This window comes from Pseudorca crassidens, chromosome 1 (genome assembly GCF_039906515.1).
Source record: "Pseudorca crassidens isolate mPseCra1 chromosome 1, mPseCra1.hap1, whole genome shotgun sequence".
In the NCBI taxonomy this organism is placed as follows: Eukaryota; Metazoa; Chordata; class Mammalia; order Artiodactyla; family Delphinidae; genus Pseudorca; species Pseudorca crassidens.
In genome coordinates this window covers 100689063-100714479 of record NC_090296.1, presented here as the reverse complement: position 1 = coordinate 100714479, position 25417 = coordinate 100689063, and the positions used below count along the sequence as shown (strand labels likewise).

The following is a 25417-nucleotide window of genomic DNA, read 5'->3' as shown; positions in this document are numbered from 1 at the left end:
GGGACAAGGATGCGCGCGGCGCGCGCAATTGCCCTGGAAACCTCTGCGCGCGCACGCGCAAACGCGGGGCGGGGGAGGACTGAGCTAAGGGTTTAGCAGCGGAAGGAGGGATTTACCCTTCCAGTCGACTGGCGCTGCCCCCAGGGTGGACGCGCGCGCCGCCCATCTCCCTCGGGTGGAGCGTCCCTTCCAGCACGCGCCCGGCCGCGCGCTCCCCAGCCCCTCCCCCTCCGCCCTCCCCACTTCACAAGCACCCTTGCCCTCCTCCCGCATTTGTGCGCCGGTGCAGCAGGCAGTGGGAGCATCCGGGCACTTCCGCAGCCGAGAGGCGATCCGGGCGGCGGCAGCGGCGGCGGCGGCGGCGGTGGCGGTCGAGGAGCTCCCATGGTTGGGACCAGGCTGGGGGAAGGCAAAAGGGGGGCGAGGCCTTAAGCCCGAGCCGCGGCGGGGTGGGTCCCGAGGGAGGCGGAGCGGGAAGCGCTCTCGCGGGCGGAGGAGGGCCGGGAGCGGGGCTCGTTCAGTCTTCTAGTGCGTTCGCCTGGCCAGCCGGGGCTCTGGAGATGCATCTACATCAGGTCCTCACCGGAGCTGTCAACCCTGGAGACAACTGCTATTCCGTGGGCAGCGTCGAAGATGTCCCCTTCACGGTGAGCGGTGTCCGGGAGCCCGAGGGGGAGAGACCGCAGTCTCTACGCGGGGGCCAAGACACCCTGTCCGCGGCCCACGCCTCCCCGGGAGGCTGCGAGGTGTTGGTAGGCCCCACCCGAGTCCCCTTTGCACCCCAATTTAGCGGGGCGGGCCGTGGGACTGTGATTCCTGCGGCTGCTGTAGGAAATTGCCAGTCAGGGGAAAGGTTGAGGAATCCACCGCCCTGTCCGCCCTCAGCAAACGGGCCCCGGGGGTGACTGCACCAGACGGTTCGTCTCCTAGGATGGCCCCGGGTCTGTGGTGGAGGAAGGTGAAACCGCTGAAAGCCCAGAGCGTCCGTTTCGCACCTGCGTCCGTTTCGCACCTGCTCTGGGTTTGGAGGCGCAGAGACTCGGTCTTGTCTCCTCGCGGAGCGTGGAGGCGATGCTGCGTCTGGCTCCCCCTGCCCGTTGTGTTAGGACATTGAGGAGCCGCTGGAGCCGGTGGCTTTAAGCCCAACCCTCCGTACCTCCTGATATGCAGAACCTTAATTCCAACAAGAAAATGGAAAAATTCATTCTCTGCCCCCGAGAAATTTAGAATAGAATAATTAGAGTGACAGCGGTCTGGAGAGCTCTTATTTATGACGAGATCACGGTTTGGTAACCTCCCTAGATAATATTTTAATCCGTTTGCAAGGTAGGCTGGTTGGTTTGTTTCAAAGATAGGGCAATGTGAAAATTTTATGACAGTGTTTTTCCTGTTTGTGAGATTAAAGTGTATGTAAACGATAATGTGTTAGAACCTCTTAAAAATCTGGATGAAATAGACATGTTTCTCAAGGAGCTTGGATGGATTAATCCTTTTGAGAATGGAATGTTGTTAGTATAGCCAATTCAAACCAAGCTCTAGAGCTTCATTTACCCACAGAGAGACTCCCATGGATTAACATGAGTTTCTTTTTTGTGTTAAATTTAGACATGGTCCTCCTTGGAAGGAACTGTAGACAATTAGACCTCGATTAAATACACATTGTTGTTAATAATCATTCTCTTTGATGAAATTGGAAATAGCATAACGGTATGTTTTTAGACAAGGGAAACACTCTGATCTGATGTCTGCTTTCCAGTAGCATGTTTTTAAAGCTGCAGAAATAAGAAAAGCTTCTGCAAAACTGCAGAATCATTATGTAGCACAGTGCATTCAGGAGCAGAGTTTATCTAACATTGTGATACATTAGAAATAACCCCATAAGATTGTTTTCTGGCCATTTTAATTTTAAATGTAATCAACTTGGCTTTGTACCAGTTTAGAATGAACCCTTAAAAAATATAATTTGCCTGACTTATATTGTTACACCTATCCCTACCAATGGTGTCATCTGTGTTTTGTGTACTTGTGACCTGAAAGACCATATAGTGTTGAGCTTGCGCTTCAAGTGTGTAGACAATTTGGGGGGCATAGAGAGAAGAAATTTCCCTCTCCTCTAGTTGTGTATGTGGGGAGGAAGTTCCCCAGGCTTTCTCCATCAAGAAATGAATCTGGACTCTTGGCTTATGGGGTATCTCCACACTATTATGGTCGTGGTAGTTTTCTGTTTCCATCTAAGGTAGAGTGGTGTCTCATTGTGAGGCTGGTATATAGGGCTAAACAGGTTCAGGTGCAGTCTGGAAAAGCCAATGCCAGAACCATTAGTGCTGCACAGGTGTGGTTATGCTGTAGGCTGCTCATGACCAGGTCCTTGGAATCATTTTCAAATCTTTTTCCACCTCCCTCTTTCAACCTGTCACCAAATCTAGCTGACTCTCTGCAGTGACTACCAGATTTACCCCTTTTCATGTCCTTAGTTACCAGATTATTGTAGAACCTTATTTGTATTACTTAATATTAAAAACTTCCAAACTGGTTTCCTGACATCTCTGATCACTTCAATTCATCCTCCACACAGCTGCTGGTATAATAATCTTCAAATAGCATTTCACCATATCATTCTTGGCTCAAGAGTATGTAGTTGTTTCTAAGAGCTGTGGTGTGAAATTTAAATTTGTCAGATATTCTTCTGCCATCTTTGACTTTACATTTGATTATATATACTCCTCACCTTGGCCCCTCTGCTGTAGACATACCAATCTTCTCACTCTAGCCTACATTTTTATGTTGCAACAAGAGAATTCTTGCGTTTTGTTTTCCCAAAAAATGACTCAAAATTTACCTGGTTTAGGATGCCTGCCTGTGACACTGATTATTTTGGCCCTTTGGCATTTACACACCCATGTTGCACACCATTTCATTTTAATATCTTAGTTTTTAAAAATATATTTATTTATTTATTTTGGTTGTGCCTGGTCTTAGTTGCGGCATGTGGGATCTTTAGATGCGGCATGTAGGCTTCTTAGTTGCGGCATGTGAACTCTTAGTTGTGGCATGCATGTGGGATCTAGTTCCCCGACCGGGGATCAAACCCTGGCCCCCTGCATTGGGAGCATGGAGTGTTACCCACTGGACCACCAGGGAAGTCCCAATATCTTAGTTTTGAATACACTGATCCAGTTATAATTTTGCCTTGAACTAGAAATGACCTTTTGGACTCTATGAAGAACAGAGTTGCTTGAAAAAATGAGAACAAGCTGTTTTCAAGTACTCAGGAATCAGCTAACAATTATTTCAATGCCTGTGTTAGTATAGTAAAAATGAAATTAAAAGAAAAGGTAAAACTCCTTTATGTAGAGCATGCCATTTGATTTGTATAGCAATCAGATGAAAAAACTTTAGTTCTGGGTCAGATGACTAACAAGGGGACCAGCCGGGACTGGAATGGAGGTCTTGTGACTTCTCATCTGGTGGGCTTTTCTCTGTAGCATGTTTCTTTCCTGTCAGAGTTCTTGCTCTGAAGGGTGTGTATATGTGGGGAGGGTCTAGACATGGCCAGTGTAGAAGGTAAGACTGTCTTGGAGCTAGCCAGTGGTAACCTGAGGACCTTTTCAAAATAGGGCAGATCATTTATTTCAGAGTCTATAAGCAAAGTTTTTTTTTTTTTTTAATTTTTCGGTACGCGGGCCTCTCACTGCTGTGGCCTCTCCCGTTGCGGAGCACAGGCTCCGGACGCGCAGGCTCAGCGGCCATGGCTCACGGGCCCAGCCGCTCCGCGGCATGTGGGATCTTCCCGGACCAGGGCACGAACCCGTGTCCCCTGCATCGGCAGGCGGACTCTCAACCACTGTGCCACCAGGGAAGCCCCAATATAAGCAAAGCTTTTGAAAAGGAATTGTTCTAAAAGAATTTTGAAGTGTTCATGACATTGTAATTGAAAAACCATCTGTTATATATATATTGCACTGTGCATGGGAGGTGGTGGGTGGTGGTGGTGTGATCGGCTGGGCAGTGAATGTCTGCTTGGTTATGTTGTCAGGGCACGATCTCTACTGTGTTGACATGGTGATGCAGTTGGTAGTGGACAAACCCAGTGATGAATACTTTAGTGCTAGCATGTGGGCTGTGATGGTTTTTACTTGTGTTTTGGCAGTTAGGAGTTTTTTAAAACACTCAATTGTAATTTTATAAATACACTTGTATAAATATCACCTTTTGATCATTCTGTTCTTTTCAATATAAGATCTAAGTCCTGGGAAATATTGTTATCCTGTAATAAGTCAGGTCCCAGGTAGTCCAAAGGTTGATGTATGAGCTTTGTTGTAGTTTATTTTGCCATCGATACATTTCCAACTACCTTCTTACAGGTAAGTGGCTGTTTTAAGGCTTATTGCAACAGATAGTTTAAATTTCTCCTTATTTATGTTGTTTATTACTTTCTGAAAATAGTCCTTAGTTTTTTTTTATTTTACTTTTCTGTAAGCATTAGAATATTAATTAAAATAGTGATGGTACATGATGATTATTAATATAATTAAAATATTTTTTTCACCTAAGGAGTACAGACTGTATTTTCAGACATATAGGGGCAGTTGATGTTACTCCATTCTGATATGAATTCAATACATTGATGAAAAAAGTTTACAAAAATTAGTAAGTCATTTCCACTTTCAGGGGGCTTATAATATACTGGCAGAGATAAAAAATGATGTACATAATTACAATGTAAGTCAGGTGAAAGAGATCACATGTAGTTGGGAAGATAAAAGATTTCATGAAAGATTGACACTTGGAAAGACAGAGTAGTATTAGGCATTTCTAGATGGTAAGAACAACAAAAGCCAAGGAGTGGTGTGATATAAAGGATACATTATTGGGTGACTGTTCCTTCACAAAAGTGATTAAAAAAACAAAACAAAACACAGGACTTTAAAAACACCCCATAGGCCTTCTTTATTAAGTAGCGAATACTGTTAGAATTTTGAAAAATACGATTTGCAAACATTACCCTTAGCTTTTTAGGAAAATATATTTGTATTCTGACATTCTTGACTTTTGTTTTTGTTTTTTCTAGTAGTGAATGAAATGAATGAAAAAACATTTATTTAAAAGTTAGAAGATAATGTTATGTTACATGTTATATATGTCATATATGACCTTTTTTTGGCATTTAGATATATTTTTATTCTACTGTAGCATAATAGCATTCTAGTCCTAGAATTATGGCAGCACCGAACTTTGAAAATAATCAGCTTGTTTATACATTTACAAATGTTTGCTGAACACGTGCATGTGTGTGGCTCTGTGGAGATTAAAAAAAATAATAAAAAAGAACAAAAAAAATAGTCCAGATTTCAGGGAGTTTATTAAAAAAGCTTAGGAAGCTGGTAATCTATCTACTAGGGGAGTTAAGATGTATACTTAACCACAGCAGGTCAGCTGTGTGGTATTGTGAGGCACTTAAATTCTTGTGGGAATTCAGAAGGAATAAGAGATCACTTTTGGCCAGGGGAATTGGAGAGTTGGACAGAAAAATGCTTTTGTACTGGCTAGTTATCAATAGGTATAATGACTTTACCTATTGACAGCCTATGCTGAGAATAAAGGGAAGGACAGAAGTCAAGAATTTAGAACGAGCTTGTTTCCCAAGAGAAATTGGCCCATTTATTCTTGGAGAGTAGCTTCCTGTTTATTTAAATTGATATCTTTTAGAGTTTGTGGCCTTGTGTTTGCTGTCAGCCTGTAGGTGAATATGAGGTTCTATAAGTTTTTACTTATGTCCCTAGGTAGATTGTTAATTAGCCTGCCTTCTAGAGTGAGAAGACTCCTAGCAGCTACCCTGAAACTCCGGTATAACCCCAAATAATGCCTTCTCAGAAATGGGAAGTCAGAGACCAACTACTTATATGACATTGGCCAAATTGCTGAAACTTTTTAGGTTTTTCATCTGTAAAATGAGGTTCTTAAATTAGGTTCTCTTTAACTATTCAGACCTTGGATGGCATTTATACAGACCTCTCTAGAGATTTCCAAGGGGCAAAGAGAAGATGGACCAGAAACGTAAAGTGATTGTGGTGAGGATATAGGTCTAGCGCCTCTGTGCCCTGCCACTTGTATGTATGTACAAGACTGTTGGTCAGACTCTACAGTCAGGGAGCCTGACTTCCTTTATCCTCAGGGATTAAGCCATGCAGAGCCTTTGTGAAGTAGTGGTTCTTCTTCGGGCTCACAGTCGAGAAGGAGGCTCTTGTTTATGATTGTATCCTCAGTATCTGGTAGATGGTACTGTCAGAGTACAGTGCAGAGTGGGAGATGGGCCAGGGTGATGGTATTCAACCACCCACTAAATAGATTTACTCCTTTACTTTCTGTTCTTAGCTTTTTGAGTATTTGAAGGATGACTTTAGAAATTATCTAAAAAATTGATACAAACGAACTTATTTGCAAAACAGATATAGACTCACAGACATAGAAAACAAACTTATGGTTATCAAAGGGGATAGTGGGGATGGGGGGAGAAAAATGAGGAGTTTGGGATTAACATACACACGACTATATATAAAATAAGTAAACAACAAGGACCTACTGTAGAGCACAGGGAACTATACTCAATATCGTGTAATAACCTATAATGGAAAAGAATCTGAAAAAGAATATATACATACATATGTATAACTGAATCACTTGAAACTAACTGTACACTTAAAACTAACACAACATTGTAAATATGTAAATACTTCAATTAAAAGAAGAAATTATAATCAGTATCTTAATTTGGATCTTGAGAAACTTTTAGAATAAATCAGAGTCTCAGTATTTTTTTTTTTTTTTTTGCAGTACACGGGCCTCTCCCTGCTGTGGCCTCTCCCGTTGCGGAGTACAGGCTCCGGACGCGCAGGTTCAGTGGCCATGGCTCATGGGCCCAGCCGCTCCGCGGCACGAACCCGCGTCCCCTGCATCAGCAGGCGGACTCTCAACCACTGTGCCACCAGGGAAGCCCAGAGTCTCAGTATTTAATCATCAAAAAGAGTATAGGATGTTGGGTTACAACAGTAATGGTGCAGTGGAAAAACAAGTCGTGCCTGACCAATTTAATTTCCTTCTGTGATAGAAAGGAAGGCAGTGTTTAAAAGGGGATAATAATAGAGAATATCTGTAATTCAGATTCAAGTAAGGCTCTTCTAGCTTATTTTTTTGTGGCTTATTTTTTAAACAAGTTTGGAAACTAAATATTTTAATAGGAGTTTTAGGGTTTTCAATCTTTTTGAGTTTGTAGTATCCTTTTTTCATTTTATTTTTGCTCTGGATCCCTAATTTGTGATATAACAGGATAGGACTTGTTATTGAGGAAGCAGGGAGGCAGGTGCAACTTTCACAGGTGGTGTGACTGTATTTTCTTGCTCTTAGAGATAGCTCATGTAACCCTGGCACTTGACGTATAATATGTGAAACCAATTGACTGTGCTTTTATTCTCAAACCTTCTCATTTCATGATTGCTAAAGGCTCCTTTAATGCTCCCCTTTGCCTCCATCCTAAACACCTAAAAATATGGTTAGCTTATATCTCTTTGATGGAGAAGTCACTAGCTATAAAGGGGTCACTGAATAGAACCAGACTCCTTTAAACACTACATGATAATTTGGTGGGGTGATTTGAAAGGCACAAATATCATCCTCTTAGATTATCATTGGAGATGTGTTCCTTTTGGGCTATTCCTCTAAAAATTGAGCCTTCTCAGGAATGATATTTAATTTAATTCATACTACGTCATGACGTTTTCCTCTTGTGATTTTAGAAGAAACCCAGGAAACCTGAAACTATATGGGCATTATGCAAGGCAGCATAGATTGGACCCCCTCTCCCCCAAAACATAAAAGTTTTGGCTTAGACTAAGTTCAAAGACACACATAGCTTATATGGTCTCTGCATTTCAATAACAAAATGCTGACATCTTCCTAGGAGTAATGACTTCGGTTTTGTTATATGCTGGCACCTTCCTCATGTCTTCTCTGGCCTTGACTGTATCTGTACTTAGGAGGATCTAATCAGAAGGAGATATTAAAATTACTCTCATGTACTGTAACCATAGCATCTTTTATATGGATGAATTGTCAGTGTTTCCAGGAAAGGCCAGTTCCTCCATTGGTACCGATGATCTTAAATTGGGAGTGATTTTGCCCCCTGGGACGTTTGGCAGTGTCTGGAGACATTTTTGATTGTTGACAAGGTTGTAGGGAAGGACTAGCATCTAGTGGGCAGAGGCCAGAGACCCTGATAAACATCCTCTTATGTGCAAGACAGCTCCCCACAGTGAAGAATTACTCAGCCTAAAATGTCAATACTGCTGCAGTTGTGAGAAACCCCAGTTAATATCCCAGGTCCCATCCCCTCTTATCTACTCAAGCACATTGCTCTAACAGTTTCTCCTTTTCTGTCTTGTAAAATTGCTTTTTCTTCCTCATTGAAATAGTTTCTTTACTTAGCTCTGCTGGTTGTCCTTTACTTCCCTTAAGTACTCCTTCTCAACCTGATTTCAGATTTCTGTATCCAGCTTTTCTTTGACATCTCCCTTTTGAATGTCTAATAGCTGTCTCATAACACTCTCTTCCTCCAGCCTTCTCTAAAGCAGTAAATGGCTACCTTCCTTTTTTTTTTTTCCAGTTCCCTTGGAATTTTTCACTGTTTTCTTTCATTTACACCCCAGATCTAATGTTGGCAACTTCTGTTGGCTATACCTTCAAAATGCATCCAGAATCTGTCTACTTATCACCTGTGCTGCTACCACCCTGGTCCAGGGCACCATCATCTCTTTCCAAGATTATGGCAATAGGCTCTTAACAGGTCTCCTTGCCTTCTCTGCCTTTAGTCTTATACTTCTTCAGTTTATTTTCAACATAATAGTGGAATGATCCTGTTACTGTATAAATCGGATCTTATTAGTCTCTTGTTCAAAATTTTCAAATGACTTCTTTTTTCACTCAGAGAAAAGACCTGAGTGCCTTCAATACCCTTTACTGCTATTTCATTAGCACCTAGAACAAAAATTTATTGGGTACAAAATAGTACCCAATAAATTAGTAAATAGAAACGGCGCTTAGTGTAATATACAACATCCTTAGAGTAAATATGGTGACCACTTTTATAAGGCTATTTTTTACAATACTTTTTGATATAGGTCAATGGCATTAGGCCATATTTAGATAAATGAATTTTATAGGATGGAGGCAGGGAGAGCTAAGAGAATACAATCCAGGTATAAAGCTTAGCTGGTCTGGTTTAATCTAAGGATGCATATTAATGTACTGAGAGGAATTGACAAATTATGTGCTTATTAAGCAGTTCTAAAATTTTCACAATTTTGCTTTTGAAAGACTTTAATACATAAAAAATTAGAGATTAACCTAATACCTGGACTGTAGAGATTTTTTTAAAATTATTTATTTATTTATTTATTTATTTTTGGCTGTGTTGGGTCTTCATTTCTGTGCGAGAGCTTTCTCTAGTTGTGGAGAGCAGGGGCCGCTCTTCCTTGCGGTGCGCGGCCCTCCCACTGTCGCGGCCTCTCTTGTTGTAGAGCACAGGCTCCAGACGCGCAGGCTCGGTAGTTGTGGCTCACGGGCATGTGGAATCTTCCCAGACCAGGGCTCGAACCTGTGCTCCCTGCATTGGCAGGCAGATTCTCAACCACTGTGCCACCATGGAAGCCTTGTAGAGATTTTTTATTTTAAGAGTTACAGATTTTAAAAAATAGCTGAGCTGGGCCTGGAATTGAAAATTGAGGAGCCTGACAAAGACAAGATTGAGGTGGTTGCCCCACCTGGTGGTAAACTGAACTCAGCCAAAGGAATATTCTTTTTTTTTTTTTTAACATCTTTATTGGGGTATAATTGCTTTACAATGGTGTGTTAGTTTCTGCTTTATAACAAAGTGAATCAGTTATACATATACATATGTTCCCATATCTCTTCCCTCTTGTGTCTCCCTCCCTCCCCCCCTCCCTATCCCACCCCTCCAGGCGGTCACAAAGCACTGAGCCGATATCCCTGTGCCATGCGGCTGCTTCCCACTAGCTATCTACCTTACTACGTTTGTTAGTGTGTATATGTCCATGACTCTCTCTCGCCCTGTCACAGCTCACCCTTCCCCCTCCCCATAACCTCAAGTCCGTTCTCTAGGAGGTCTGCGTCTTTATTCCTGCCTTACCCCTAGGTTCTTCATGACATTTTTTTTCTTAAATTCCATATGTATGTGTTAGCATACGGTATTTGTCTTCTTCTTTCTGACTTACTTCACTCTGCATGACAGACTCTAGGTCTATCCACCTCATTACAAATAGCTTAATTTCGTTTCTTTTTATGGCTGAGTAATATTCCATTGTATATATGTGCCACATCTTCTTTATCCATTCATCAGATGATGGGCACTTAGGTTGTTTCCATCTCTGGGCTATTGTAAATAGAGCTGCAATGAACATTTTGGTACATGACTCTTTTTGAATTTTGGTTTTCTCAGGGTATATGCCCAGTAGTGGGATTGCTGGGTCATATGGTAGTTCTATTTGTAGTTTTTTAAGGAACCTCCATACTGTTCTCCATAGTGGCTGAACCAATTCACATTCCCACCAGCAGTGCAAGAGTGTTTCCTTTTCTCCACACCCTCTCCAGCATTTATTGTTTCTAGATTTTTTGATGATGGCCATTCTGACCGGTGTGAGATGATATCTCATTGTAGTTTTGATTTGCATTTCTCTAATGATTAATGATGTTGAGCATTCTTTCATGTGTTTGTTGGCAATCTGTATATCTTCTTTGGAGAAATGTCTATTTAGGTCTTCTGCCCATTTTTGGATTGGGTTGTTTGTTTTTTTGTTATTGAGCTGCACGAGCTGCTTGTAAATTTTGGAGATTAATCCTTTGTCAGTTGCTTCATTTGCAAATATTTTCTCCCATTCTGAAGGTTGTCTTTTGGTCTTGTTTATGGTTTCGTTTGCTGTGCAAAAGGTTTGAAGTTTCATTAGGTCCCATTTGTTTATTTTTGTTTTTATTTCCATTTTTCTAGGAGGTGGGTCAAAAAGGATCTTGCTGTGATTTATGTCATGGAGTGTCTTGCCTATATTTTCCTCTAAGAGTTTGATAGTTTCTGGCCTTACATTTAGGTCTTTAATCCATTTTGAGCTTATTTTTGTGTATGATGTTAGGGAGTGTTCTAATCTCATACTTTTACATGGACCTGTCCAGTTTTCCCAGCACCACTTATTGAAGAGGCTGTCCTTTCTCCACTGTACATTCCTGCCTCCTTTATCAAAGATAAGGTGACCATATGTGCGTGGGTTTATCTCTGGGCTTTCTATCCTGTTCCATCGATCTATGGTTCTGTTTTTGTGCCAGTACCATATTAGAAGCAAGATTTTCTTTAGAAAGTAATTTTAAGAATGTTGGGAATTCCCTGGTGGTCCAGTGGTTAGGACTCCGTGCTTTCACTGCCGAGGATGAGGGTGCAGTCCCTGGTCTGGGAAAGCCGTGGGGTGCAGCCAAAGAAGAAAGAAGAATGTTTTAATACATAGACAAATGGAACATTTAAACATGGCTGTCATTTTATGCTAGAAAAATTTTATATAATCAAAAGCCCAATTTGGCCATTAAAATCAAAAAGCAAACAAAAACCATAAAGAACTCAATTTTTTGTTTTAACATTATTAATATAATATCTACATTGTGAAAAACTCATAATTCAAACAATGTTGAAATATAGAAAGTAAGAAGGAAAGTTTCCTTTTCCTAGTAGAATTTTGTTTAGCTTAACTTCCTGGTCATCCTTGATTCAAAAAATACTTGAGTGCCTAGGCATTGTGCATACTCTCTAAGGCAAACCAGCTATTAAATATGCACTGTTGTACACTGTTGGTGTATGTTGTTTTAAGGTATAAACTAGTTAAATTGGTAAAGTAGTTGAATTACAGCCCTTCTTTCTGGTAGTATTTAATAGTGCCAGTTGCATGTGGTTGATATATAGAAACACAATTTTTTTTGAAATGGAAGGATTAATATCCATCTTGTATGTTAAATTGGTATATGAAATGAAATATTTTACAATTTAGATCTAGTATAGGAATTTTAGATCTAGGAATTAAAGAATTTAATCAAAGCTACACAGCAGACCCTATGGCAGAATTAAGACTGGAACCAATAAACAAATGGGACCTAATTAAGCTTAAAAGCTTTTACACAGCAAAGGAAATCATCAACAAAACCAAAAGACATCCTATGGAATGGAAAATATTTGCAAATGATATGACTGACAAGGGGATAGTTTCCAAAATATATAGGTAAAAAAAAAAAAATCAAAAAAACAAACAACCTAATAAAAAAAATGGGCAGAAGACCTGAATAGACATTTTTTTCCAAAGAAGACATACAGATGGCTAACAGGCGTATAAAAAAATGCCCAACATTGATAATTATTAGAGAAATGCACATCAAAACAACAAGATATCACCTCACACCTGTCAGAATGGCTGTCATCAAAAAGTCTACAAATACATGTTGGAGAGTATGTAGAGAAAAGGGAACCCTTGTACACTGTTGGTAGGAATGTAAATGGTGATGCAGCCACTATGGAAAACAGTTCCTCAAAAAACTAAAAATAGAACTACCATATGATCCAGTAGTTCCACTTCTGAGTATATGTCCAGAAAAAATGAAAACACTAAGTTGAAAAGACACCTGCACCCCAATGTTTATAGCAGCACTAGTTATAATAGCTAAGATATGGAAGCAACCCAGGTGTCCATCAACAGATGAATGGATAAAGAAGATGTGATACATATCTACACAATGGAATAGTACTCAACCATAAAAAAGAATGAAATTCTGCCATTTGTAGCAATGTGGATGGACCTAGAGAATACTATGCTTAGTGAGATAAGTCAGAAAAAGACAAATACTGTATATCACTTATATGTGGAATCTAAAAATTAATGTAAACAAATGATATGCAAAACAGAAACAGACTCAGATATAGAAAACAAACTAGTGGTTACCAAAGGGGAGAGGGAAGGAGGGAGGGGCAAATTAGAAGAATGGGATTAAGAGATACAAAGTACTATATATAAAATAGGTAAGCAACAAGGATATATTGTAAAACACAGGGAATTATAGCTATTATCTTGTAATAACTTTTGATGGAGTATAATCTATAATTATACTCCATTAAAATACTGAATCGCTGTGCTCTACACCTGAAACTAACATAATATTGTAAATCAACTATAACTTCAATGAGAGAGGGAAAAAAAAGGACTGGAACCTAAGGCTCCAAGTTCTTTTTTCTCCCCTTAAAATTTAAAAAGTAACACATGTCCTTGTAGATAGTTTGAAAAATGTAGAAGAAAGATAAAATCATTTGTAATTGTCCAATCCAGAGATAGCCCCTCTTACCATTTTGGTAAAGTGGACGGAGGCCCCATGGAGGAGGCTTATTTGATTTCAGAATGCTTATCTGTATTTTTTTCCTGAATGAGTTTTGGGTAGTTATTTTTGTAAGAATATATTCTTTTGTGTAGATATTCAAATTTATTAATTTAAAATTGTTCAGAGCCACCTCTTACTATCTTTTTGAGGTTTGCAGCATCTGTTATATTGCTTCTTTTCTCTTTACTATCATTGGTTATTTGTGGCTCCTCTTTTCCTTCAGTAGAGGTTTATCAACCTAATTAATCTTTTAAAATAACCCACTTCTAACTTTACTAGTTCTTTCTGTTATATATTTATTTTCTATTTCATTAACTCTTATTCTTGATTTATTATTTCCTTCTTTCTGCTTTATTTGGATTAGTTTTGCTGTTTTCTTCTTAATTTGAGATAAACATTCCAGCCTCTTTTTCTAATATATACATTTAAGGGTGTAAGTATTATATTCTTAAGACTTACATTACCTGCATACCACAAAGCTATTTTTAATTTTTATTTATTAAAAATTTTTTTAAATTGAAGTACAGTTGATTTATAGTGTTTCAGGTATACAGCAAAGTGATTCAGTTATACATATACATATATATGTATATTCTTTTTCAGATTCTTTTCCATTATAGGTTATTACAAGATATTGAGTATAGTTTCCTATGCTATAGAGTAGGTCCTTGTTGTTTATTTTATCTGTTAATTCAAAATTTCTACTTCATCCCTGCCTCCCCTTCCCCCCTTGGTAACCGTAAGTTTGTTTTCTGTGTCTGTGAGTCTATTTCTGTTTTGTTAATAAGTTCATTTGTATCTTTTTTTTTTTTAGATTCCACATATAAGTGATATCATATGATATTTGTGTTTCTCTCTCTGACTTACATCAGAGATAATGATAATCAGAGATAATGATAATCTCTAGGTCCATTCATGTTGCTGCAAATGGCATTATTTCATTCTTTTTTTATGGCTGAGTAATATTCCATTGTGTGTGTGTCTGCTCTCTAATTGTGGTGTGCCGGCTTAGTTGCCCCATGGCATGTGGGATCTTAGTTCCCTGACCAGGGATCGAACCAGCATCCCCTGCATTGGAAGGCGGATTCTTAACCACTGGGCCACCAGGGAAGTCCCTTTGTGTTTCATTCTTGAAAGACATTTTTGCTTAGGTTGCATAGGTTGAGGATGGCAGTATTTTCTTTTCAGCATCTTGAAGATATCACTCCTTTATCTTCTTGCCTCCACTGTTTGTGTTGAGAAGTGAGCTGCCAGCTTGTTGCTTCTTTAGAAGTTGTATTTTAATTTTTTTCCCTCTAGCTGCTTGTAAGGTTTTTCTTGTCTTTCTGGTGTTTTACTGTGTTGTGTCTTGGTGTCCTTTATTTTTCTTTTTAATCCTGTTTGGGACTTTTGAAATTTTTGAATTTGTGAGTTGATGTATTTCATCAAATCTGGAAAATTTTCAGCTAATAGCTCTTCAAATATTGTTTCTGCCCCATTGACCTCAGGAGACTAATACATTAAATATATTAGGACTTCTCTGGTGGTGCAGTGGTTGAGAATCCGCCTGCCAATGCAGGGGACACGGGTTCGAGCCCTGGTCCGGAAAGATCCCACATTGCTATGGAACAACTAAGCCCATGTGCCACAACTACTGAGCTCCTGCAGCACAATTACTGAAGCCCGCATGTCCTAGAGCCCACGTGCTGCAACTACTGAAGCCTGCAGGCCTAGAGCCCCTGCTCTACAGCAAGAGAAGCCCTGCAATGAGAAGCCCACACACCACAACGAAGAGTAGCCCTTGCTCACAGCAACGGAGACCCAATGCAACCAAAAAAAAATATATATATATATACGTATATATATTAGATCTTCTCCCTTTAGTTCTATGTCTAAAATCCTCTCTACTATATTTTCTTTTCATCCTTTTTAGAATTCTAATTGGTTTTTTCTAATTCATTTGTTAATCCTTTCTTTTTTTGGTTTGTTTGTTTGGCTGCTTCAGGTCTTAGTTGTGGCACTCAGGATCTTCGTTAAGACATGCGGGATCTTTTGTTGCAGCTCAGGGCTTCTCTCTAGTTGTGGCGTGTGGGTTTTCTCTCTTTAGTTGTGGCACGTGGGCTCCAGAGTGTGTAGGCTCTGTAGTTTGCGGCATGCAGGCTCTCTAGTTGAGGCTCAGTAGTTGTGGCGCTGGGGCTTAGTTGCCCCGAGGCATGTGGGATCTTAGTTCCCCAACCAGGGATTGAAACCATGTTCCCTGCATTGGAAGGCAGATTCTTTACCACTGGACCACCAGGGAAGTCCTGCTAATCCTATCTTAAGTCATGTCTGATTTGCTCTATTGTACTTACTGAACTGACTAGTCCTAGATTTTGTTTTGTTTGCCCTTTATAAGATTGAAAAAATGTCCTTATATTCCTTTTTGCTGGAAGTTTTTATCATGAAGTCATCTTGAATATTGTCAAATGTTTTTTTTTTCATGATATGGTCTTGTGATTGTTTTTCTTCTTTAAACTGTTAGTGTGGTAGATTACATTGATTGATTTTTTGCAAATAAAATCAGCCTTGTATTACTGGTATAAGCCCCACTTAGTTATGGTGTGCATTATCCTTTTTATATAGGGCTAGATTTGATTTGCTAATATTCTGTTGAGTGTTTTTGCATCTATGTTCATTCTTGATCCATCGTCTTTTCCCCTCATATTGTTTTTGTTTGGTTTTGGTATTATTGTAATGCTGGTTTCATAAAATGAGTTTTAAGTATTCCTTCCTTTTCTATTTTCTGTCACGGATCAGGTAGAAATGGTTTCGTTCTGTAAATTTTAGTAGGATTTTCCAGTGAAATCATCTGGGTTTTGACTTTTGTTTCAGAAGTTTTTTTTTTTTTTTTTTTTGCGGTACGTGAGCCTCTCACTGTTGTGGCCTCTCCTGTTGCAGAGCACAGGCTCTGGACGTTCAGGCTCAGCGGCCATGGTTCACAGGCCCAGCCGCTCCGCGGCATGTGGGACCAGGGCACGAATCCGTGTCCCCTGCATCGGCAGGCGGACTCTCAACCACTGCGCCACCAGGGGAGCCCCAGAAGGTCTTTTTTTAAAAAATTGAGCTGTAGTTGATTTACAATATTAGTTTCAGTTGTACAGAATTTTAGGCTTTTATCTACACATTCAATTTCTTTAACAATTAAAGGACTATTAAGGTAATGTATTTCATTTGGGGTGTGTTTTTGTAGTTTCTGGTTTTGGAGGAATTAGTCTTTTTTTTTTCTATTTCACTGTCATATTTATGTGTATAGAGTTGTTTATAGTATTTTATTATCTTTTTAATGTTTGCAAGATTAGTACTGGTATTTTCTTTTATTCTTTTTTTATTTTTTAAAAGAAAAAAATTTTTTAAGTTATCTTTTTATTTTTCATTAATTAATTAATTTATTTTTGGCTGCATTGGGTCTTCGTTGCTGCATGTGGGCTTTCTCTAGTTGCGGTGAGCGGGGACTACTCTTTGTCGCAGCACGCGGGCTTCTCATTGCCGTGGCTTCTCTTGTTGCGGAGCTCAGGCTCTAGGCCCGTGGGCTTCAGTAGTTGCAGCACACGGGCTCAGTAGTTGTGGCATGAGGCCTCTAGGGCATGTGGGCTTCAGTAGTTGTGTTGTGCATGCTCACTAGTTGTGGCTCGTAGGCTCTAGAGCACAGGCTCAGTTGTGGTGCACGGGCTTAGTTGCTCCATGGCATGTGGGATCTTCCTGAACCAGGGCTTGGACCCACCATGTCCCCTGCATTGGCAGATGGATTCTTAACCACCACGCCACCAGGGAAGTCCCAATTTTTCTTTTTTCTTTGGTGTTGGTAATTTATGTCTTCTCTCTTTCTGTGTGTCTTTCTAGAGGTTTGTAAGTTTTACTGAAATTTTTCAAAGAACCAGATTTTTATTTTGTTCACATTATATACTGTTTTCCTGTTGTCACTTTGATTTCTCCTTTTATTTTTATTATTTCATGACTTCTGCATGCTTTGAATTTGTTTTGCTCTTTTTCTCATTGATTAATATGGAAGCTTAGATTACTGATCTGAGGGTATTTATATTTCTATGGCATTTTTATAGTAGTCACTTTAACATGTTTGTGTGTTAATTTCAAAGTCTGTGTCTGTTGATTGTCTTTTCCCATGTGAGTTGAGATTTTCTTAGCTCTTTTTATGCTCAGTAATTTTGCATTGTTACCTGGACTGTTTAAAATATTGTGTTATGCAACTCTAGGTCTTGTGTAAAGTTTATGGAGAATGTTGATATTTTGTTTTAGCAGGCAATCAGCTTATTTGGGTTCATGCCAAAAGTTCTGACCAGCCTTCTATAGGTTGTAGTTTCAGTGTGAGTTCCATTTTCAAAGGCCTTGCAGTGCTAGTTGGATATAACCTGTGTACATGCCACAGGCGGCCAATATGAGACCTGGGCAGTGGTATCTCCTGTAGTTCAGATCCCAAAGGTGGTTATGCTGCTGTTTTAGGTATGATCTGTGCGTGTGCTGCCCGGGGATGCACCCAGGAGTTTATAAAAAAGTTTATTGGGTGGTTCTTCCAAGCTCTTCCCTTTTTGTGATTTCTGTGGTACTTTCTGTTTTGCTAGGGCTCCCCTTGGTGGTTCTCTGGCTGGAAAGTTGAGACTTTAGTTACCCTGCTCTGTGCTTCCTGTGACTGTATTTGTGTTCAGTGCCAAGCAGCAGTAGGACAGAGAAAGAAAAAAAAGCAACTGGGATTTCCCCCACTCTCTTGGGTTCATAGCTCTTTATATTGGAGCTCTGGGATTGCTTGGGGGCTGGGATGTGAGAAAATGGAGAAAAGCAAAGAAAAAAAAAGGATAAATGGGGAATTTTCTCTCCCTGTCTTTGAAAATTAAGAGTCTCTTTTCCTACTTTTTGAACCAAAAATAAATGGCTTCTCCTGGAGGTCTTTTTTTTGTGTGTTTTGGTTTCGTCCTAAGTTTAAACTCTCTGCTAATACAGTGGATTTCAAATTCTGTTCTTTCCTCGTTCATCTACTACCATTTACTTTTCAGTTTAAAATATTTGTTCCATGCATTCTGTCCATGTTTTATGGCTGCATTCAGTGGGAGAGAGATATTGTTGTTTTTACTTGGAATCAAAGCTATGATACCATTTTTCATATCAAAAAATATCAAGGACCAGCAATAAGTCTAATAATACATGTAGAAGATTTCAGTGGGCAGAATTAATAAAACTTTATTGAGAAACCTAAATAAAGGGAGATAAATACCATGTTTATGGACTAGTATAAAGATATCAATTCTTTCCAAGCTAATTTATAGCTTTGATGTGTTCCCAGTCAAAAACTTGAAGAGGATTTGTGAAATTTGACAGAATGATGCCTAATTGTATGGAAAGAGATAGGGCCAAGAATAGATAAGGCTATCTTGAAGAACATTAAGATGAGAGGACTTCTACCAGCTGAAGACTTGTAGAAGTTGTAGTCATTAAGGTAGTGTGGTGGTGGCCTGAGAACAAATATACCAAACTAACAAAACAGAGCACCAGAAACAGACTCACACATTTATTGATGCCTGATTTTTTTTTTTTGGCCACACTGTGTGGCACGTGGGATCTCAGTTCCCTGATCAAGGCTCGAACCCACACCCCATGGAGTGGAAGCGCACTCTTAACCACTGGACTGCCAGGGAAGTCCCACCTGATGCTTGATTTATGTCAAAGATGACGTGGTAGAATAGTATAGAATGGTTGATCTTCTCAGTCAGTAGTGCTGGGACATTTTCTTATTTATATAGGAAAGAAATGAAACTTGGCCTCTAGCTCACCCCATACATAAAAATTAACTGCAGGTAGATTACAGATCTAGGTGTGAAAGAACAATAAAGATTTTAGAAGACAGTATAGAAAATTTATTCATGACCTTCAGGTTGCAAAATATTTCTTAAAACACCAAATATACCACAATTATAGATAAATAAATTAATTTATGATGTGAACCAGGTTTCTCATAATTGAAGAAGGGAGTTCAAAATATGGACTGTAGGAAGGCTAGAATGAATGGTGGATATAATCAGACCAGAGGCATGTGTATGACTTCATATGTATGTGTGTGTATCCATATATGTATATGTTATGTGTTTTTAATGTGTGAATCTGTGTATATATATATATATATATATTTAGAGAGTGAGAAAGGTAGAGAGCAATGATGTATAGGTATAGAGGTATATAGATATGGTGGGGAGGTATGCATGTCCTGGATGTCGTTGCTTTTAAACCTTTCAATGGAGAGTTGTAACTGTATGTGGGTGTCTACACACACACACACACACACACATATGCATGTGTATTCAAGTGCACGAGCACACATGTCTGTTTCCTAGTTGCTCAGCTGAGAGGGCCTAGACACAGTTGGTACTCCAGTAGCAGAAACATAGCTGGCATCAAGATCTTGGTTTCTAAATACCATTCTCCACTAAAAAGAAACAGCATTCCTTGGAGAAATAGCTGATTTTAGGTTGGATGATAAGCCTAGATAAGCCTGGAATCTCTTATGCCAGAAAATAAGGAATTGTTCAAAGAATGACGAGAACATGTCAAAAGAAGACAGGGCTAGCTTGAAGGGTTCCTACTGGTCAAGTCTGGGACAGTTGGAATATGAAAATAAGTGATAGTAGTGGATTATCACCCTTTGAATGAGGTAAGAACTCGTGATCTTTAATATAAAAAGTACAAAAATGCATAAGAAAACTCCGGGGGAGGGATAAATTAGGAGTTTGGGATTAATATATATGCACTACTATATACAAAACAGATAAACAGCAAGGTCCTACTATATATAGCATAGGGAACTGTAGTTAATATCTTATAATAAACTTTAATGGAAAAGAATATGAAAAAGAATATATGTATAGCTAAATCACTTTGCTGTACACCAGAAACTAAGACAACATTGTAAATCAACTATACTTCAGTTAAAAAAAAATAAGAGGGGACTTCCCTGGTGGTCCAGTGGTTAGGACTCTGTGCTCTCACTGCCCAGGGCCCGGGTTTGATCCCTGGTCGGGGAACTAACATCCCACAAGCTGCGTGGTGAGGCCAAAAAAAAAAAAAAAAAAAGAAGAAAATTACCATTTGGCAGCCATCATAGTAATAACTGATTAGGCAAGAATCATCTAATGGATGCTAATATTAGCGGGTAAAAGTTTGATAAGTAACAAGATATTTATATAACCTCAAAATAGCTTCCCACAAAATGCTTATTAATTACAAAGGAAAAAAATAGCTTTATAGAGGAGAAACTTGTCAGATACCACCTTTAACAACCGATCAAAGTTAACATCACCAGAGATGGGACAGGTAGACAAATGTGCCTCTTAGTAAAATGCAGTGAGAACATGGCTATATTTCTATGATGTTCCTGCCCAAAATGCATAACTGGAATCTAATTATAAGGAACAGTGAAAATGCAGGCCATGGACTTGGAAAAGATAATTGCATCACATATATTTGACAAAGGATTGGTATCCAGAATATAAAAATATCTATAAATCAATAAGAAAAGAACTGAGAACTTAATAGGAAGTGGATGAAAGTCTTGAACAGGCATTTCACAAAAAAGAAAGTCTAGATGACTAGCAAACATATGAAAAGAGAGGCTCTTCCTTATTAGTAATCAGAAATGCAAGTTGAAATCAGGAAGTACCATTGCATACCTACCACATTTGCAAAAGATTAATTTGACATATCTGGTGATGGCAAGAATATCCATAAATGGGAATCCTTACACACTGCTAGTGGGAGTATTAGTTCATACAGCTACTTTGGAAAATGCTTTATCATTATATACCAAAATTTAAGATACATATTCTCTATGATCTATCAGTTCTTCTCTCTCTATATTCTAGATAAATACATATAATATGCAGGATATGTCTACAAGAATGTTCAGAGCAGCATTTGTGTTTGTTTCTTAGAGCAGCATTGCTTTTAATAATATGCAAACAGTCCAGGAACATTAGAATGGATACATTGTGGTACATACAAGGGAATATTAATAAGTAATGAAAATGAATGAATCACAGCTATATGTGTCACGAATTAACCTCTGACCAAATGTTCATGAAAAGAGCAAGATAAAAGAATACATGCAGTATGATTTCACGTACACAAAGTTCAGAGGGCCGGCAAAACTAAGCCATGTTATTTAGGCATGCATGCAGAAGTAGAAAAACTACAAAGAAAAGCAAGGGAGTGATTTCCCAAAAAAGTCAGGGCAGTGCTACTTTGCTTGCGGGAGAGAAATGTCCTTTTGAAGGGACACACGGTCTTTTGGGTTGCTGGAAATAGTGTATTCTTTTTTTAAGTGGTGGTTATGCACACGTTCATTTTAGTGTATTCTTTGTGGTGTCTGTCTTATGTACACCTCTAGCTTTTAAAAAAAATCGACTTAATGGGGTTTTGTGAGGGAGTGGATATAGATGTATTTTGTTGTTTTATTTTTTTGTTTGCTATGTTTAATGAGAATCTCAAGCCTTCTTTGTAAATTAAAAAATACAAAAACAAAAACTTACCATCCACCTCTCCCTGTCCTCTGGCGAAATGTAAACTTCATGTGGTAGAGAGAGACCTGCCTCTTTTCCATCACATTCTGCCCTGTGTGCCTGGTCCACGCTAACTGCTCAGTAGATGTTTGTTGACTTGAATCCCCACAGTCATCCCGCTGTGAATATTTGTTGAGACTTAAATGGTACAAGGAACAAATTACCTTAAGCAATGGGGAATTATGAGAATACAGAAGAAGAGTAGAAGACTGTGAGGGAAAACTGTGGCCTGCCATATCAGTAAACAAAGGATGCTGTAGTAAACAAAGGATGCTGCATCCCCCCACCCCCACCCCGTGAGCCCTGAAGGAGCACAGGACAGAGGTGAATGGGCTGCCTGCTGTCAAGCTGTCAGCCACTGCAGCCACCCCCAAAGGTGCACCCCGAGGAGACTCAGGATGGGGAAGAATACTGGTCCTAGATAGCTAAGGTGCATATCAAAGCAATGCTTTCAATGAGCCCAGACTCTTGCATCTTCCCATACGAAGGAAAGTGCTAAATTCATTCACTTGAGATGTCTGGTTTTCTTTGGTTAACAGTAATCTTGTGTTGCGACTACCTGGTCTTTGTTGCAAAACTCCTATATATCCTGGCTTCTCCCTTACCTCTTCAGAGCAGTCCCTCAGAACCACCTGAGAGGCTGTCTCCTGGCCTTGAAGTCCTCAGAAAGTCCGCCAAATAAAATATAACTCTCACCGTTTAGGTTGTGTAATTTTTTTCAGTCGACAAGACAACTCTTCCAAGAATCTTCTAACACAAGTTGTACGTAGTACAACTGGGCCTCAGATATCAGGAACTTGGTCGGCTCGGGGGACTGGTTACTCTGTCTGTGTTGGACTGTGTGGCTGTCATAATATCTCAACCTCTCCCTGTGTTGGATCCATTAAAACTGGCTTGCATGAGGACCCCAGGGACTGCCCTGGCCTCTGTGTACATAAAGTCTGTACATAAAGTCTGTACATAAAGTCCTTTTGCCTTTACTGCCTATTACTACCTGCTACATTTCTTGGTATTTCCTTGAATATCCAGAAAGTGGAATCTGGCCCAGCTCACCTTTTTTAAGCCAGGCCACATCATGGGTTGCTGGCCAGCCTGTAGCTTTTTTTTTTTTTTAAAACATCTTTATTGGGGTATAATTGCTTTACAATGGTGTGTTAGTTTCTGCTTTATAACGAAGTGAATCAGTTATACATATACATATGTTCCCATATCTCTTCCCTCTTGTGTCTCCCTCCCTCCCACCCTCCCTATCCCACCCCTCTAGGTGGTCACAAAGCACCGAGCTGATATCCCTGTGCTATGCGAGCTGATATCCCTGTGCTATGCGGCTGCTTCCCACTAGCTATCTACCTTACGTTTGGTAGTGTATATATGTCTATGCCTCTCTCTCTCTTTGTCACAGCTCACCCTTCCCCCTCCCCATATCCTCAAGTCCGTTCTCCAGTAGGTCTGTGTCTTTATTCCTGTCTTACCCCTAGGTTCTTTTGGTATTAAGTTCTTGGCCTTTGGAATCAGGTGTCACCCTGGTCCAATCAGTTGTATGCGGTGAGTGTTGGTCACGTTGTCTGCCCAGGCTATGGGTGGGGCAGTTTCGCTTAGAAACGTCTGCGAGTCTGGTGGACAATACACTTGACATGATAACCATAATTTTTCTATTATGGGATGTTTAGGTTGTTTCCATTTTTTTTTATTACTTTAAATAATGCTGCAGTAAACATCTCGGTACTAGTTGTAATGTTTGTTTGCACATCTGAATGTTTTCTCAGGATAGAGTCCTAGAAATAGACATAATGAATGAAAGTACTTAAATCTCTTTGCAGTCTTTTAATTCATATTACCAAATTGCCTTCCAGAAAAGTCACATGTTTTTATACTGCAATAGTGTATGAGAGTGACGGGTGCACCATACTCTTGCTCATTGCTTTTTGCTGTTCATTCTTCAGAGCTGAAAAAAGTACATTTGGCTATTTAGTGCTCCAAAAGCCTTTCTCTAGTACATATTCTGGGTCCCACGGGATCACAGATCACTACTTTAGTAACTGTAACTTTATTATACATATTTTTTTTTGCCGGCTTTCTATCCTAGTGTCCTCATTGCTGCTGCTCTAATATCATGGACAATTCCATATTTTCCTTGAAGCCCTGCTCTGAATATCCCCAGTCTTTGTACCAGTTTTGGTTCCAGTCAGGGCAAGGGACAGATGAACTGAAGTAAAAACAAGGTTTATTTCAGTATACACAATGAATCATCAAAGAAGGGCACCTGAGCTTCAGCGTGATTAGAACTAAAAAGCTGGTAGAGTAAACCGCGTTTTCTTAGAGATTTTGCATACATGTTTTCTTGTGAGTTCTTTCTTATTTTCGGATATCTGATCCATTTGCTTCTCAAACTGGTGATTTCAGTTTCAAATTGCACATGGTTCTTAATGGCTGCCTTATCCCTGAATATGTATGACTATTCAGCTCAACTCTCCCTGCTAACTCTGGGTTTTCTGGTTTAAATTCCCCAGAATAGACTTCGGCATAGCTCATCTTTTTCAGCTATTAGCCACTGGTCATTATTCTGGACCCATCCTTGCCTCCTGTCAGCTTTGAGTAGGGGAAAGAGTCACAAGATGTAAAACATTTAGCTGGGGTTCTATGTAAAATAGGGTACACTGGATTATTTAATCTTTTTATCAAGACTTTTTGAAGCAAATTTGTGTACACTTAACAGAATCACAGTTTAGAAGTTGAAAGGGGTCTCAGAAGTGATCTAGTCACAATCTTTTGTTTGACTGATTAAGGAATTATCTGTAGAGAGACTGTGATTTGCCCATTGTTATAGTCAGTGTTAGCACCTCTAGATTCTCAAGAATGTACTCTTTCCATCATACTGCAGGATTGGAAGTTTAATTACAATTTAATAGTTTAATCATATTATTTGGGAAATATTTTTTTGAATACTGTCAGGACCATCTCCCTCAAAATATCAACATTTAGATTAAATGATTTTCTGGAAATGGCCAGTAGTTAACAAAATAATTGAAAGTTGTCATAAACATTACATATTAATATTGCTACATAATATACTATTAACTTTAAAATCCTTTCAGATGGAAAATGTATTAAGAACAAATTAAGGAACAAGATATTAGGTACTTATTTTCTCTATTTCTAATAATTTAACGTCCAAAAAATCTCATTTTATTTCTTTAGACGTAGCAGTTTTAAAAAGTAGTATCTTACTTCAGTATTTTCTATGAGGCAAATTATTTTATACTCTAAGCTTTAGAGAACAACTTTGAGGCTGAAAGGTGACTCTTAGTTTTTATACCTGCTGGCCAGTCCACGGGGCTTATTGTTACCAGTATTACTATGATTTCCTTTATACA

At 39.3% G+C, this 25417-nt stretch overlaps 1 protein-coding gene across 4 annotated transcripts in view; it reads left to right on the top strand.

The window, feature by feature from the left end:
- The first annotated feature begins 197 nt into the window (after positions 1-197).
- DMXL2 (Dmx like 2) overlaps positions 198-25417 on the top strand; it is a 162644-nt gene continuing 137424 nt past the window's right edge. For 2 of the 4 annotated variants that reach the window (XM_067747048.1, XM_067747035.1), the window contains exon 1: positions 198-647. In XM_067747048.1, the coding sequence (XP_067603149.1) occupies positions 561-647 (87 nt within the window). In that variant the 5' untranslated portion in view covers positions 198-560. The remainder of the gene's footprint in view (positions 648-25417) is intronic. The other 2 variants (XM_067747046.1, XM_067747025.1) reach the window with 1 other exon arrangement.